Source organism: Lipotes vexillifer, unplaced genomic scaffold (assembly GCF_000442215.2).
Source record: "Lipotes vexillifer unplaced genomic scaffold, Lipotes_vexillifer_v1.1 scaffold110, whole genome shotgun sequence".
Classification (NCBI taxonomy): domain Eukaryota; kingdom Metazoa; phylum Chordata; class Mammalia; order Artiodactyla; family Lipotidae; genus Lipotes; species Lipotes vexillifer.
In genome coordinates this window covers 797,249-814,991 of record NW_006791887.1, presented here as the reverse complement: position 1 = coordinate 814,991, position 17,743 = coordinate 797,249, and the positions used below count along the sequence as shown (strand labels likewise).

General features: G+C 41.2%; 1 protein-coding gene across 1 annotated transcript in view; it reads left to right on the top strand.

The window, feature by feature from the left end:
* Positions 1–17,743, top strand: part of RIGI (RNA sensor RIG-I) — a 49,835-nt gene that overhangs the window by 12,436 nt on the left and 19,656 nt on the right. Inside the window, 11 exon segments of the mRNA XM_007472300.1 lie at positions 5,528–5,541; positions 8,164–8,308; positions 9,664–9,786; positions 11,250–11,351; positions 12,103–12,256; positions 12,834–12,977; positions 12,979–13,087; positions 14,623–14,731; positions 14,734–14,781; positions 16,216–16,288; positions 16,290–16,333. Coding sequence (XP_007472362.1) covers positions 5,528–5,541; positions 8,164–8,308; positions 9,664–9,786; positions 11,250–11,351; positions 12,103–12,256; positions 12,834–12,977; positions 12,979–13,087; positions 14,623–14,731; positions 14,734–14,781; positions 16,216–16,288; positions 16,290–16,333 — 1,065 coding nt within the window.

Below are 17,743 nucleotides of genomic sequence, written 5' to 3'. Positions count from 1 at the left end.
CATTTATTTGTACTAATACTTAGCGTCTCCTGTGTTTGTCTTTGGGCTGACATCAGAGATTCAGAATAAGATACAAGCCCTTCCTTAAAATACTTTAAAGTCCAAGGGTTTGGAGATGGAAGACTGTTGAGGACAGAAGTACACAAATGATTGCAAAGTGCTGTCAGAACTCAAAGGAAGTTGAGGCTTACTCTGCTGGATCTGGATCTTATTTGCACTACCAAATAACTGGAAAATTTTTTAATTTAATTTTTATTTTATATTGGGGTATAGTTGATTTACAGTGTTGTATTAGTTTCAGGTGTACAGCAAAGTGATTGTTATACATATATCTATTTTGTTTTCAGATTCTTTTCCCATATAGGTTATTACAGAATATTGAGTAGAGTTCCCTGTGCTATACAGTAGGTGCTTGTTGATTATCTATTTTACATGTAGTAGTGTGTATACGTTAATCCCAGACTCCTAATTTATCCCTCTCCCGTAGGGTTCCCCTTTGGTAACCATCAGTTTCTTTTTGAAGTCTGTGAGTCTGTTTCTGTTTTGTCAATAAGTTCATTTGTATCACTTTTTTAGGTTCCACATATAAGTGATATCATATGGTATTTGTCTCTGTCTGATTTACTTCACTTAGTGTGATAATCTCTAGGTCCATCCATGTTGCTGCAAATGGCATTATTTCATTCTTTTTTATGGCTATTTTTTTTTTTTTTTTTTTTTTTTTTGATACATGGGCCTCTCACTGCTGTGGCCTCTTCTGGACACACAGGCCCAGCGGCCATGGCTCACGGGCCCAGCCGCTCCACTGCATGTGGGATCCTCCCAGACCGGGGCACAAATCCGTGTCCCCTGCATCGGCAGGCAGACTCTCAACCACTGTGCTACCAGGGAAGCCCATACCACATCTTCTTTATCCATTCCTCTGTCAGTGGACATTTAGGTTTCTTCCATGTCTTGGCTATTGTAAATAGTGCTACTGTGAACACTGGGGTGCATGAATCTTTTTGAATTATGAGAGGAGCAAGACTCCCTGGAGTGAATGGCTTTAGGCTTCAATTCAGGTGTTTCCATGTGGTTTATAAATCCCTTGATGACGGATAATGGCCATTTTACAAATTTGTATTGAAGTGCTTTGTGGCAGAGGTGAGCAGAGGCTTGGGGAGAAGAGAAGGGAGGTGGTGCCTGGAAGGGTTGAGATGAGAGAAGGAATCTGCTCTAAGTGCCTACGTAGCTTTCCTGATGTGAGGTGGTTTTTGGAAATTGCATTAAAGCAGACAGGTAACTTGAGTGCTAATTGCTGTGCAAAAGCAAAGCACAGGTTGTGCTGTGAGGAGTGAAAGAATGCCACCAACACAAATAGACCCCTACTTTCTAGTTGTACCCAGAGAAAAGTAACAAAAGAGTAGCTTGGGCCCTTGGAGAATGTAAGCCATGCAAGACATCTGTCTTTTCTAGAAATCCTTGGAATGAGTGAAACCCTAACTGCTAGGAATCCCATTCTTTCATGCACTCATGTATTGATTCAATTACCAGCAACTTAACCCCAGTTAAGGTGTGTGTTAGGCATTAGGCTAGCATTGGAGACAATTAACACATATTACTACATATATTATTTAATAGGAAGCATCCTGTTAGGAACTGAGGGTTCACTGGTGAGCTGGATAGAAATGGTTCCTGCCCTAAGGGATTAGAGTGCACATGTGAAGGCAAGTAACAGAACAATGGTAATAAAGTGTGCTGAGTGCTTTGATGGAAAACCGTAGTGTGCTAAGGAAGCACATAAGTGGGATAGCTTTTAATATATATTAGTTTTAATTTATAGTTACAATACAGTCACAATAAAAATACCAAAAGGTAAGTTAGAAAAGCAAGCTGAAGAACACTGTATAATATTTTCTTATTTTTGACTGTTAACGCTACCATAGAGTTTTTAGTTTGAGCCCTTTCCTGGAGGCAGCTGTTTTCATTTAGTTGGTTTACATCTTTCCTGTTCATTTCTTTATATTTTATCACATAAACTCTTTGCTTTCTCCCCATCTCTTTCTGTTTTCTGTTATATTAATAAAGTTCTCTATCCCCTATTTTTTTTTTGTTTCTTGGCTGCTTTGGAAGCTCTGGATTCTATTGGTTAACCTTAACTGTGACAAATATATTTTATCATCAGGATTCAGTGAAGGAGCACAGACACTAAAGAACATTATGGCTGGATAGAAGCTTTTTGACTCTGTTTTTTTTGCCCTCATTAGAAGGCAGTGGGAGCTTATCCATACTCTCCTTATGCCCATACATTCCCCATACACACACACACAAATACACCAGTATGTTTAAATTACACTAGCAACATCCACTATCTCTTACTATAATCCTTCTCTCCACATGTTGGATATTGTGCATGAGGTGCCTCTTGCAACAGGAGCACTGCAGCCATGTTTCTTCTGGAGAGCTTGCTTGGTAACTGGGGTACCTCAGGGCTTTGCTTATTCACAAGTTATCCAGGATGTTTCAATGTAGACCTGGGTGTAGGCTACAGATATTTTGCAATATGCCTTTGGAGTCAAGACTAACCCTTATCCTGGAAGGGTGCTGGTGGGCAATATTCTAAGCATTTCTCCATTCCTTCAGTAACATATTCTGGACACATGCATGAGCCGGGCACTTTGTTGATGATTAGAAGACAAAGATGCAGAAAAAATGAGTACAACATGCTCATGGTCATGGTCTAAGGGAGAAGACAGGCCCCCAAATGATTACTATATACTATGCAGTGTCAGTGCTGCAGTCAGAGGCATGTAAATTAACTGAAAGCACAGGGAAAGACCAAGAAATTCTGCCTTGGGGAGCTGAGGATAGCATCACAGAGTGGCCAGGATGGCAAAAGGAGTGAGAGATACTGCCTGCCAAAATGTGAGTTTCCATGCATTGAACTCCCAGTGCTTTTGAGGAAAGTAACACTACCTAGTAGCAGCAGATATTGGGGCCAGGCAGCATCACAGTGGGCCCAACCATGTGCAGAGTAAAACTAAACTGCCCAGGATATAGCGAGGCAGTTTACCTGGGAAGGTCTCAGTTGTGACTAGACGAATCTGGACCTCCATGTGGACTATCCATAATGGCTCATAGGTAGCACGTCTAGCAGAAGAACAAACAGCAGCGAAGCCTGGGAGCAAGAACCCAGCTGTAAGGACTAGGTTTAGGAAAAGGATTAACTATTGCAAAGGGTTGTGTGCCCAAGGATGCTGGGATAGGGGACAAGATAGGTTACTGTTATGGATTGAATTATCCCCCAAAAAAGATATATTGAGGTCCTAACCCCAGGCTTCAGAATGTGACCTTATTTGGAAATAAGATCTTTACAGAGGTAGTTAGTTAAGATGAGGTCATCCTGGAGTAGGTTGGGCTCCTGATCAAATATGACGGGTGTCCTCCTAAGAAGACAGCCATGTGAAGACATAGAGGAGCAAAGAGAATGGTATGTGAAGGCAGAGACTGTAGTGATGCGGCTGTCAGACAAACAGAGGGGAAGGTAATGTGAAGAAAGAGGCAAAGAGTGGAGTGATGTGGCCGCAAGCCAAGGAATGCCAACAGCCACCAGAAGCTGGAAGAGGCAAGGAATGCCTTGTCCCTTACAGCCTTCAGGGAGAGTGTGGCCCTGCCAGCACCTTGGTTTCAGACTCTGGCCTCCAGAGCTGTGAGAGAATACGTTTCTATTGTTTTAAGCCACCCAGTTTGTGGTAATTTGTTACTGCAGACACAGGAAACTCATATAGATGGCTAAAATTAAAAGCATAGTAAAAAGTGTTGGCAAGGATGTATAGAAATTGGAATCCTCATAAATTTCTGGTAAGACTGTAATATGGTGCAACTCCTTTGGATAACAGGTTGGCAATTCCTTACAGCGTTAAACATGGAGTTACCATAGGACCCAGCAATCTCATGCCTAGGTGTATACTCAAGAGAAATGAATACATATGTCCACACAAAAACTTGTACATGGATGTTCGTAGCATTACTATTCATAAAAGACAACATGTAGAAACAACCTAAATGCCCATTAACTGATGAATGGATAGACAAAATGTCGTGTATCCATACAATGACATATTATTTAGCAAGGAAAAGGACTGAATGATAAATGATACACAATAGATGAACCTTGAAAACATTATGCTAAGTGAAGGACCACAAGGACCACATATTATCTGATTCCATTTATATGAAATGTCCAAAACCGGCAAATCCAGAGAGGCCCAAGAAGCTTAGTGGTTACCTGGGGCTAGGGGGAGGGGAAATGGGGATGACTGCTAATGGGTACAAGATCTATTTTTACAGTGAGGAAAAGGCACTAAAATTAGACTTAAAACTCTAAAAACTATTGAATTTTACAGTTTAAAAGGGTTTGTTGTAGTGTTGCAGAGGAGGAATGCATTCTTTCCTTTCTTCTTTCATTCATTCAGCATACCTTTGTTAAGTGTATATTAAGTACTAGGTCTTCTTAGAAAATACAGAGGTTAACCAGCCAGACAACTGGCTTACTCCATTGGAATTTACATTCCATTGACAATGGGGAAAAAATGGAAAATTATCCAATGTCAGGTCATGCAAAGGCAAAGGTTTGGTCACCAGCCCAGACGTGGAGTTAGTGTACAAAATCAGTATGACCACCAGCTGGTTGGTGGATAGTTTTCTGTTACCTGACCTCACTGTGTTTCTCTTTAGCTTCTTTTGCTTTCTCTTTTCTGCTATATTTCCTACTGTCTGTTGACCTGACATGAATAGACTGCCAGATATTTCTCCAGCAAAGATGGGTTTCTTCAGGGTCAGCAGAGAATTGCAATCTGGGGTCTGCAACCATGGCAGCCATGCGCAAGTCCCCGCAGGGCAAAGGGAGGAGAGCGCTTTCTTAGAGCGGAAAGGAGGCTGGGAGGGCTGTGGCAAACAGAGCCATGGCTTCTCCCTGGCTGAGTCGTTGCGGGGAAAGAAGAGTCTGTCTTCTTCCTCTCGGGCTCTGCTATGTTCCCAGGGCATGAGAGCACCCCCTTCTGGTCTCCTGAGTCTATTTAATTGAGATTTCTGTTTATTAATTTTTTTACACGTCTTAGCAAAAGCCTGGAAAAAGGACCATGAAAGTATCTCTGTTTATCCTAACTCTGCTTGCTGTGTCCACTGTAACTGTTACTGATGACATGAGTGGTCCTATCCTCACACTCTTTTAGTCCTGTAATTAATTTAGACGTTTGAACAAGAAGCTATCAAAATGTTAGAAAGAAGCCTTTGTTCTTCCACCTAACCCGGTGCTACCCTAACTTCTCTCTTGTTATGGGGAGACTCTTGCAAACATCTTTAAGAAACTCCTTTTCTTAAGGACTGCCCTCCAGAGTGTTCCCAGACTTCCACACCAAACTATTGAGAAGTTTCCAGAGAGGATAGGAGGGGGGGTTTGGTCAAGAATGGGCGTGATTGGCCTGGGCAGAGAATTTGCTGCCTTCCTGCAGTTCCTTTCGTCGCTGTGATTTGTTATACTCCCCAGTACCATTTGAGAAGGTTGGTCTGACAACCAACCCTTCCAATGATTAATGGTTTTACTTCCAATGATTAGTTTCTGCAGTGGTTTTTTTTTTTTTTTTTTGCGGTACGTGGGCCTCTCACTGTTGTGGCCTCTCCTGTTGCGGAGCACAGGCTCTGGACGCGCAGGCTCAGTGGCCATGGCTCACGGGCCCAGCCGCTCCGCGGCATGTGGGATCTTCCCAGACCGGGGCATGAACCCGTGTTTCCTGCATCGGCAGGCGGACTCTCAACCACTGCGCCCCCAGGGAAGCCCAATAAGGTACTATTATTATTTCTATTTTATACAGGAAGAAACAGAGGCTTAGAGAAACTAAATAACTTGCTTAAGATCACACCACTAAGTGGTTGAGCTTGGATTAACAAAATGTATTTGTGTCCAGAGCCTGAACACTTAACCACTGGAGTCCATAGCCTTTTTTCTTTTTTTCCTTTTTTAATTAGTTAATTAATTAATTTATTTATTTATTGGCTGTGTTGGGTCTTCGTTGCAGCACGTGGGCTTTTCTCTAGTTGCGGCGAGCGGGGGCTACTCTTTGTTGCAGTGTGCGGGCTTCTCATTGCGGTGGCTTCTCTTGTGGAGCATGGGCTCTAGGTGTGCAGGCTTCAGTAGTTGTGGCACACGGGCTCCGTAGTTGTGGTTCATGGGCTCTAGAGCACAGGCTCAGTAGTTGTGGCACACGGGCTTAGTTGCTCCATGGCATGTGGGATCTTCTTGGACCAGGGCTCGAACCCATGTCCCCTGCATTGGCAGGCGGATTCTTAACCACTGCGCCACCAGGGAAGCCCCCTTTTTTCTTTTTATTTGCTAAACTGTTTGGTTGTATTTAAGTTTGCATAAAATATTATTCTCAAAAGTAATAAAATAATTTTATCTGAAAATAGGGCAAACCTGAAAAAATCTTGTGACACAAAAATTACTCAGATCACAATTAAAAGTACTCTTCTAGGTAATTATGCCTTAGATTTGAGGACTTTCATAGATTTCAATGATCTTGCTCAGGTCTAAAATAGCATAGAAAATAGAAGACATTCCCCATGTTCAAAATTTTTCCCAAATTCAATATTTAATATTAATTAAAATACCTGAATAATTTCTTCACATTCCTGATTAATTAAACGTTCAGATATTTCAGGAAGGATACCTTTTGGATTGATCGTGGTTTTAAATTCTGGTTGTAAACACTTTAAAAGTAATCTATACTCCTCCAACCTTTCAATTTTTTGAAAATCCCAACTTTCAATGGCATCATAAAGTCCAGAATAAACTGAAAAGTAGGAAGAAAATGGGGCTTTTAGAACGCCAACTAAAATATACTTTGAGATTAATATCATAGAAATCATGATATGAAAGAGAACTGAAAACATATCTGTAAATCACCTCCATTATTTATGATCCTTCAAAAAGAAAATTCAGTATTCATTTTAGGCACCCCACATTTCAGGTCCTCTAACAACATTTACCATCTCTTAGGAGAAAGTACTAAGGATAAATTTGAAGTCTTACATTTGGTCTTAGTATGAAATCTTCCTTCCAAGGTACCCCATGGACTTCACCTCAGCCTCTGATTTGCCTTTCAAATGAGTCAAACCGTCATGCTATTAAGTATCTCCTCAGTGCAAATTAGTAAAAAAGGCAAAAAGAAATAGAAATTTTAATTCCTGCCCCTCAGGGGCTTGCCTCCTACATTATTCCAAGAAAAGAATAGTAAGTATAATGGGCAATTTGAGGAGAAAAAATTATCTTCTACTGTAATAATCCAAGAATGCTTGGCCCTAAGATTCTTAGCAGAATAACCAGGCTTGTCTGACTATAAGGCCCACACTCTTTTCATTAAGCTATAAAGACTGTAACCACAGGGCTTCCCTGGTGGCGCAGTGGTTGAGAGTCTGCCTGCCGATGCAGGGTACATGGGTTTGTTCCCCGGTCCGGGAAGATCCCACATGCCGCGGAGCGGCTGGGCCCATGAGCCATGGCCACTGAGCCTGCGCGTCCAGAGCCTGTGCTCCGCAACGGAAGAGGCCACAACAGTGAGAGGCCCACGTACTGCAAAAAAAAATAATAATAAAAATAAAATTAATAATAATACCTTATGAAAATGGTATTTTTATAGGAATTGAATGAGATAATATATGTGAAGTGCTTACATATCCCTGGCACATAATAAGTGCTCAATACATTTTAATTATTGTGATTAATAATAAAAGTCATGTAAGTCCCACTACCCAGAAAAAAGCATTTGTTAATATTTTGTCATATCCTTCCAAATATACCTATGCCAATATACCCATATTTTGAATTGGTGTCAAATAGGTTCGTTGTCTTCCTAATATAGCTGATAATGATACATATAACATCTCAGAGGAGGTAAGAACACGTGGCTTGACATGTTGATATCACATGTAGAGGACAAGGATGAAGGAAAGCGTATCTTAAAAGGTTGAGTTGGATGGGGCAAGAACGGTCGTGAAGGAGACCTAGTGAACCAAAGTACACAATGATTTTAAATCAGATAGTAGTTGAATTGATATTTCTTCAGTAAAAACTCATAAAATGAAAACTTTTGAACTTGATCAATCAACTGCATTTGTCTTGCTTAGATTTGTTCCAACAAGGGGCTGATGGCAGGTGCAGAGAAAATGGTTGAATGCCTTCTCAGATCAGACAAGGAGAACTGGCCGAAAACTTTGAAACTTGCATTGGAGAAAGAAGAGAGCAAGTTCAGTGAACTGTGGATAGAGAAAGGTAGGATATTTGGAAGGGTGGGAGGGTCTGAAAACATGCCCTTCCTCATAGTTTTACTTAGGGCTTCCTTCAGTCCTGCCTGTTTTTCTCTCACTGTCAGAGGCATTTCCCCTGCAAATACTCATGGTTACATCTCTAGTGAGAGACCAGCATGAAATTGAGTTCTGGAAGGCAGGTGGTTTTTTAATCTACAGAATTAGTTAGGTTGTATATAACCCCTAACAAACCACTCTCATCCAGAATTTGCCCATCCTGCCCAAAGCATTTGGGTAAGGCAGAGTCTGAGCTCGCCGTCTGGGTTTAGATTATCAGAGAAATAGCTTGAAAATTCTAGAGTTAAAGGTTCAAACTCCAGGACTCACCCCCTTTTCAGAGTCGAATCATGATGAACATTGCCTGGTTCTCTTGCCTGGAAGCCATCTGGAACTGAACTAGAACAGGACTGGAAAAAAGAATCTGTTGTGATTAGTATCTGAGCCATCATTTGGCTTTCTGAAGCTAATAACGTCTTCTCAGAGCATTATTTTAAAGGCTGAGTTTGGTAAACCATCTGAGCATCTGGTCTTAGCCTTTTTGTAGGCTTCTTTAAGATCACAAATTGTTCCAGAAATTGTCTGTCTAAATATACATCTGATTTCTTGGGTCGGGTCAGGAATGGAAGACATGAGTGTCTGCTAAATCGTGCTTCTCTTTGGTTTGAATGTAAATCACGGGGGAGCTTGCTAAAATGCAGATTCTGATTCATTCGGGGCTCAAGAGTCTGCATTTCTAACAAGCGCCTAAAGAAGTTGCTGGTCCATGTTTCACACTTTGAATAATAAAGTTCTAAATGACACTGGAGTTCAAACTCCAAATTGTGATTTCAATTTGAAATCAAAAAGATTCCTTTGGGGCTTCCCTGGTGGCGCGGTGGTTGGGAGTCCGCCTGCTGATGCAGGGGGCATGGGTTCGTGCCCGGGTCCGGGTAGATCCCACATGCTGCGGAGCGGCTGGGCTCGTGAGCCATGGCCGCTGGGCCTGCGCGTCCGGAGCCTGTGCTCCGCAACGGGAGAGGCCACAACAGTGAGAGGCCCGCGTACCGCAAAAAAAAAAAAAAAAGATTCCTTTGGTTGGTTTAAAAGGTGGAGGGAGTAGTTGTGAGAAATCTTAATGGAAGTTTAAAATTTTAGTATTCGTACCGCAAAAAAAAAAAAAAAAAGATTCCTTTGGTTGGTTTAAAAGGTGGAGGGAGTAGTTGTGAGAAATCTTAATGGAAGTTTAAAATTTTAGTATTATGATCTCTTTGTAGGGCTTTCACCATCAAGATCGTAATCAAATAATGTAAAGATTCTAAGATGTGTTTTGGTCTCATAAAGGTGCAAAAGATGTCAAAATGAAAGATCTTGAGGATGATGAAATGAAAACTTTGGATGTACAGATTTTCTACAGGGAAGAACCAGAAAACCAGAATCTTAGTCAGAATTCATACCCTTCTTCAGGTACTCAGCATCGTTTGTTCTTTTCCATAATGATGCTCTTTAGGTATTTCATGTGGGGTCATGTTTTGCAGTGCCAAAAGTCATAGCCTAATGAAAAGTTATTTAAGGAAAAGTAAGAAAGAAAAGAGAATTTATATTAAAATGGATACTTTCTCTGTAATTAGAAATGTCATTCTCTCCCTTCCATAGCTATTGCTAGCTTCTCCCTTTTTTTTTCTTCTTTTTTGTCTTCTTTTATCACTAAGTATTTGCATGTATACATTGAAAATGCAAATAGAGTCCTCCCAGAAACTCAATGTCTATGAAATCCAAAATCAGCCCTGCTTTCTAAAGAAAAACTTCTACTCTTTGTGAGTCACTTGCTCAGAGTCCTCTCAAGATCTCAGGGCTGCAGTGTATGTTGATGAAATGTGTGCCCTGCACAGACGTGTGGAGCTGAGAGGTTGAGTGGGGCTGAGATCCAGCCTGTCTTGTTGGGCAAACAATACACTGAGGGGCTGTGTCCTCCAAAAGGGGCTCCTTTCTCTAATTCTCACATAAGTTAGCTATGGCCCTGTAAGGCCCACTTTATGTTTCTTGAAGCATATTTTCATGAGGAGACCAGAAAGTTGCATAATAAGCCATAGTAAAGAGTTATTTATAAAAGGGCATCAGGGAAACAATTAGGATAGATAATGAATAGTGTTAGAAGAAACATGTGATTTGGGGATAACAACATAAGGTGAAAATTTATAGATTACTTCTGCAACCGAATGATACACATTTTTTGTTATTCCAGAATAAAATCAATGAATGTAAATTGCTTTCATTTTTTTCTGACATGTAAAGGTCCTTAGTGAACTCACTTAACCTTTTAGAAATTCCCATTTTCTTTAAAATGGGTAGGTTGGACTCAATAGATGATTTCCAAGGTCTTTTCTAGCTCTTAATATTCTGTATGCTTATCTGTTAGTGAGAAAAGCCTCTGATTATTTTTTAAAACTTCTGATTCTATGAAGAGAGAATACCATGTGAGAGCCTGCAGAATTACAAAGCATGGTTGTTCGTCAATAAGAGATTACTTTGGGAGTTCAGTATTCATAGTTAGGTGTTTTTCAAAGATCTTGGAGGGGTTTGTGGTTGTTTTGTCTCATACAGCATTTCCTTTAACTGGTGGCCATCTGTCTTGCCCGGAATTAGGCCATTCTTGCTTTAGTTTCTCCTTATTAGGCTTCCATGATTGTTTCAGAAAGAAATCTTTGTGGGTTTTTTTCCTTTTTGCCATTGGTACTTTGTCATTGGGGGAGAATTCTGTACTTGAAGTCAGTGCAGAAGCTGGAATGGTTAATTAGATACAAGGATTCTAAACTTTCTTGAATGAGGCCTCTTTCTAGAGACAGAATTCTTGTCTGTTGGGCAATACCTGTTGCCTTGATTCCTCAGAGCAGTCACTGTTTGGTAACTTAGTTTCTTTTGTTTTACAGAAGTGCCTCATACTTACAGCCCATTGAAGCCAAGAAATTACCAACTAGAGCTTGCTTTACCTGCTCAGAAAGGAAAAAACACAATAATTTGTGCTCCTACTGGTAAGCCAATTGCCATTACTGATATAGTTTGTTTCTCTATTTGCTTCCTTTTTTCCCCTTTATTGAACACTGGGACACAATGGGCAAGTTTCAGTTTTTTGATTGTTCCATTTTTCTTTTGAGACAACCATTCTATTAATATAGTCTCAAGGTATTTAAGGAACATGAGGAAGGAAAGAAAAATGCCCTCTTTTATTTATTTTTTAAAATTTATTTATTTATTTTTGTCTGTGTTGAGTCCTTGTTACTGTGCGAGCTTTCTCTAGTTGAGGTGAGCGGGGGCTACTCTTCATTGCGGTGTGCTGGCTTCTCATTGTTGTGGCTTCTCTTGTTGCAGAGCAACAAGCGCGGGCTTCAGTAGTTGTGGCTTACGGGCTCTAGAGCACAGGCTCAGTAGTTGTGATGCACGGGCTTAGTTGCTCCGTGGCATGTGGGATCTTCCCAGACCAGAGCTGGAACCCACGTCCCCCTCATTGGCAGGCAGATTCTCAACCACTGCACCACCAGGGAATCCCCCCGAAAAATGCCCTTTTTTAGCTTCCTGCAGGCCCTGACTGTCTGAAGGCATGTTAACTAGGACGCAGCTTGGTTTTTCAGTCATAGTGTAAATTCTGCAGTTGTTAACCTGCCCACATCACCAATTTACTAGTCAGCTCAGTGGGTTTAGGGGAGCCTAAAATAATGACCTTTTTACAGAAGTATTTTAGTATACTATTAGTTACATGTTGTCTTTCTCTTTATATGTTAAAATGTTGTGGAAAAACTTTTGTTTCACTTCTTATATGTGAACATCATCTTAAAAAATTTCCACAAGGACAAAAGGGGAAAGTTGTCTTTTTTGCTATGCAACTCTCAGTGTATGGGCAGCAGAAATCTGTGTTCTCAAAGCATTTTGGAAGACTTGGGTAGGTATAAGTTGGTCCAACTTCTTTTTCTCTAGCTTCATGTAACTGATGTGTTTTCTGCTTTGTGTTGCTTTTGGAAAACCATGATTCAAAAAATTTATAGTAGATTAAGCTTTTATATAATCTAGATGTAGTTCCTTCATGGATTCAAGTCTTTTTTGTTAGATAGACCTGAAATCCTAAATTCCGTTGATTAGCTCTTGTCGAATGGGTAAATGACTTAAGATAACTTTTAATTTAAATGGCACATTTAACTTTTTAATGATTTTATAATTTATTTAATATTACTCTTTTCCTTACTATTTTCTTTCTCAGTGGCTTACAAGAATTACAGTCAGCCCTCTGTATCTGCAGGTGCCACATGGAATATATTCTACTAGCAATTCTTCCTAGCTTACATTTATTGATCACTTACTATGTGTGATCACTTTGCGCTGGCACTTAACTTTTCTCCAGATCTGTTCCTTTTGAACTTAGGGAGAATTTAATCCCTTGATGTTCTGACCTGGTATTTCATATCTTTGTGGTTCCTCATTCACATCATGGTTAGTAATAGGAAATTTCTGTCATTTTCCAGGTACAAAGTTGGAGGCATTTCTGGAGTAACATGTGACAATGTCTCAGTGGAACAGACTGGTGAGAACAATGGCATCATCATTTTAACTCCACAGGTTCTTGTGAACAACCTTAAAAATGGGACTATTCCATCACTCTCTGTCTTTGATGATATTTGATGAATGCCACAACACTAGTAAACATCATCCTTATAATATGATCATGTTTAATTATCTAGATCAGAAATTTGGAGGATCTTCAGACTCACTGCCCCAGGTATCTCTAAAGTCAGATGGATTTCTCAGAAGAGTTCTAACCTTCCTAAATCCTGTTTATTTACCCTTGTGGCCATACTGTGGCCCTTCTGAGATGCTGAGTGCACATTGTACAACTCATTCGTTAATTTTGATTGATTCATTCATTTATTCACTTAACAAATATGTATTAGGTGCCTCATGTGTCATGCACTGTGCTAGGCACTAGGGTATAAATATAAAAAAGCATAGTACTTGCCCACAAACAGCTTAAGTTTTGTGGGGAGCAAAATATGTGAGAATTATAATTTATGGTGATGGCACATGATGGAGTGGTACAGAACAGAAATGACAGAGATCCTAAATGTGCTATGAAAGTAAGGCAAGACCTAACAGAAGTTAGGATAGGCAAAAACTAACAAGAGTTTACAAGATGGTTTTCAGTAAAGGCTACTGTATGTCCAGAGGCAGAGAGTTATGAAAGAGCATGGGGTGCTCAAGAAGCTTCAAGTTCTTTTTTTTTTCCTTTGGCCGCACTGCACGGCTTGCAGGATCTTAGTTCCCTGACTGGGGATTGAACCTGGGCCATGGCAGTGAAAGTGCTGAGTCCTAACCACTGGACTGCCAGGGAATTCCCAAGAATATTGAGGTTCTTGATGTTGCCTGAGTGCAGAGCGTGAAGTAGTGAATAGCAGCTGGTGAGGCAGGATGGGAGAGAGGGAATGACCGACAGAACAAGATTCCAGGAGAGACCAGAGGGTATGGGATAGGTAGGCAAGTAGATGCATTAGTACGGGAGAGCAGATGAAACACCATTTTTGGTGTCATCAGAGAGGAGTGGCTGAGAAGAGTCAAGACAGAGAATAGATGGAGGCAGGAAGGGTAGGGAATCCCTGGCATATAACCTCTCTTTTCTCTTGAATGTAGGAGAGAGAGATCGTTCACTGAGGATAATCAAGATGGGAATGGAGGAGGGAGCTCAGGGTGTACGGAGAGGATTTGAAATGGGAGACAGAACTGAGAGGAACACGGAAGAATTGCCTGGTCATGTTGGGGCCAAATGAGGTTGGAGACCATGACTATGGTTTACTGATCTCACATTTGAGTTATGTTCTCTAACCTTAATAATTACCCGTCTAGGAAGCACAGTTTAAAAGAAATTCAGTATGGTGCCCATAGACAAAATTCAGTAGAAATCACATTTCTTACAGATTTTTCTTCTAGAATAAAATTGGTAGTTAACTAGATTCCTTGCTTGATTGAATGATTCAGTCATTCAATATTTGAGTGGCTATGAGAGGAAGTAATAAATACTTATTAGGAGACCATTAAACTAAATGCTTTACAAATGTTATCTTACTGAATTCACACAGCTACCGTTTTTTAAAAATTGAAGTATAGTTGATTTTCAATGTTGTGTTAATTTATGCTGTACAGCAAAGTGATTCAGTTATACATACATATATACATTCTTTTTCATATTCTTCTCCATTATGGTTTATCACAGGCTATTGAATATAGTTCCAGACATCTAACGGTTTGGAGTGCTCCTCACAGGTCTTTGGGCTGACTGCCTCGGTTGGCACTGGGGATGCCAGAAATACAGCCGAAGCCACAGAATATATCTGCAAATTGTGTGCTTTTCTCGACACATCAGTGATAGCAACAAAGACAACTTGGAGGAACTGGAGGAGATTGTTTATAAGCCCCAGAAGTGTAAGTGGGATCCAGTAACAAGCCCTTTGGGACTTTGTTACTCTCTGCTATTCTTAGTTCAGGGCCATTTAGATGAACCCTGAATTTTTACCCTTCCTCTGTTTAGTGGAAAATATTTAACCCCAAACTTGGGAAGTGATCACATTTCCAGCTTCTTTCCCCAACGAAGTTCAGGAGTGGCCTGTAGAAAGCAACCATTCTTACTCTTCATTTCTGCAAAACTCTTATGAACATACTGGCAGTGAGAGATGGGTGCTTAGAAAATCATGTAGATGGCTCAGTCCTTCCCTGCTTTCCGTGCCTGAGGCAGACACTGAGTTCCCATTCATCATTTGAATATGTATCTGGTAATTTTGGTTGAAGTGAAATGATCTGAACTGATATTTTCCCTCAAAAGATCAGAATATGATTTTATTAATAAGATCAACTAACAAATGTTTCTTGAATATGAATGCTATATTAACCCAGCAAGGGAGACGGATACAGAACATGCATATGAGTTCATCCCCTTGCTCTCTGAATAGCATATGACTGAATGAGTAAAAGGCAGAACATACATACCTGAAATAGTCAGGGAGCTGCTTGTAAGGAGTGTAGAGAAGGTACCCGGTCTACACCTTTTAAAATCACGTACAAATTTCTTTATAGTCCAGTCCCCCCTGCCCCCTGAGTTTCATCTCCTCTCACGACCCATAAGCCCAACCAAGTTGCATTCCTTGGGCTCCTCAAACGGGTCATGTGTTGTGTTCTGTCTCTAAGTTTGTCCATCGGAGCATTTGCACATGACTGTGCTCACTCCTTCTTGCCTCTTTATCCCACGACACTGCCTCCCCGGGAAGAATGAGAGAATCTTTCCCATGCTCCATGACACCTTGCACATACTGTGTCACAGCACTCTGTGTGGTCATTTGGCTGTGTATCTTTCTCTCCCCTAAGAAGACAGACCTCTCTGGAGCACAGAGCCTGTTCTTTTCAGCTATCACCAGAACGCGGCATGTGGTAGATGATTAATAAGTTTCTGTGGATACAATGCAAAACTGAATGGTAGGAACATTGTGAACACTCCTGGGGGTTGGGTGGGAAGGGAGAAGATCAAAGAACGGAGACAGGGTTTAAAATGTGGCATTTTCAGGAACAAGATGGATATCAGCCTTGTCAGAGCAGGGCCTATGTGTTGAGTAACAGGAAAGCCTGAGTAAGAAGTTGAATTAGACCCAGACAGTGAAAGAGATGTTAGAATCAGTGCACTAAACACTAGGGAGCCGCTGCAAGGTTTCTGAGTATTTGTTTTATCATTCAGATGACTTGCCTGTGAGCTTGGGGCCTAGGGTTTTACAGAGGAAGTAACAAAGGCAGAGAAAGGTTTGGAGAGGCATGCTTTGAACTAGGAAGTGTGCTTCCTGAAAAATACTCATTTTCCTTTGATGGCTCTAGTTTTCAGGAAAGTGGAATCACGGACCACCAACAGATTTAAATGCAACATATCTCAGTTGATGATAGAGACAGAGTCTGGTAAAGAGTATCTTTGAAGAACTTGGTACCATAACTCTCGGTGAGAATAACCTCATTTTGTACTCTCTCCATGTGGGAACAGCCGTCTATTGTTCACTGGTGTCTTGCACTCTCCTTAGTTCAGACAATGTCAAGACCATATCTAGAGGTTGACTTTCTTGATTATAGGTTATTCAGGAGCCTTCTTAGTCCTCCTTTATTTTCTCTTGCTTTTTTTTTCTCTTTTTAAATCCAAAGTAAATCCATCTGGACACGCACACCTGAAAAATACTGTATTTAAATCAGTTCATTGCTTTCGTGGCCTTCCAAATTAGCTTTCCATCCTGACCTCCCTATTTATATGAATGAAACCACCATTCCCATGAAGGCTCAGATTCAAACCTAGAGGTGATCTTTGATTCTTTCTTCTTTTGAGGCTCTCATGAAGTCACCAAGTTCTGTTCTCCTTTTGAAAATTAATTAATTAGTCAATTAATTAATTCACCAGGTGTTGTGCCAGGTACTATGCTAGGTAATGGAAACACCAAGATTAAAGACAGTCTTGCCCTCAAGGAACTCACAATCAATGAGAATCAGATGTGAATAGTTGCCATGCCGTAGGGCAGAGTTACACACTGGGCATCATGGGAGCATATGGGAGCTTAGGCATGGACTGGGCTGCAGGGAAGACTTCCCAGGGGAGGTGATGCCTGAGACAGATCTTGAAGTCAGCCAAGTTAAGAAGGAGAGGTAATCAAGTGAAGTCAAAAAGGCATCAGAGTGAGTTCCCTGGTGGCGCAGTGGTTAAGAATCTGCCTGCCAATGCAGGGAACACGGGTTTGAGCCCTGGTCGGGGAAGATCCCACATGGTGGAGAGTAGCTAAACCCGTGTGCCACAACTACGGAGCCCACGAGCCACAACTTCTGAAGCCCGTGTACCTAGAGCCCTTGCTCTGCAACAAGAGAAGCTACCACAATGAGAAGCCCATGCACCCGCAACGAAGAGTAGCCCCTGCTCGCCACAACTAGAGAAAGCCCTCACGCAGCAACGAGGACCCAACGCAGCCAAAAATAAATAAAATAAATAAATTTATAACAAAAAGAAAAGAAATGGCATCAGACGCAGAAGGAAGGAGAGAGTGCAGTGAATTTTAGGACCTGCAAGATTTTGTGATAATTCTAACAAGTGAGTAGTAGAAAGGAGTGAGGCTAATGTGAGATGCAAGGGCCAGTGAAGGGCCCAGTAGGCCAAGCTGAGTTTGAATTTTAGCCTGAAAGCAATGGGAAGCAACGGGTGATTTTAAACTGATTAGTCCTGAGATGAGGACACCAGTGAATGGAGAGCCAAACAGAGGCGGTGGAGATGGGGTGGTGAAGGGAGGAGTCTTGTGTAGACAGGAAGTGTTCAGCTTTAAGGGCTAGCTGGCTTTGGGTGGGAATCAGAGGACGGCGGTGGGGGTGGGGTGGGGGT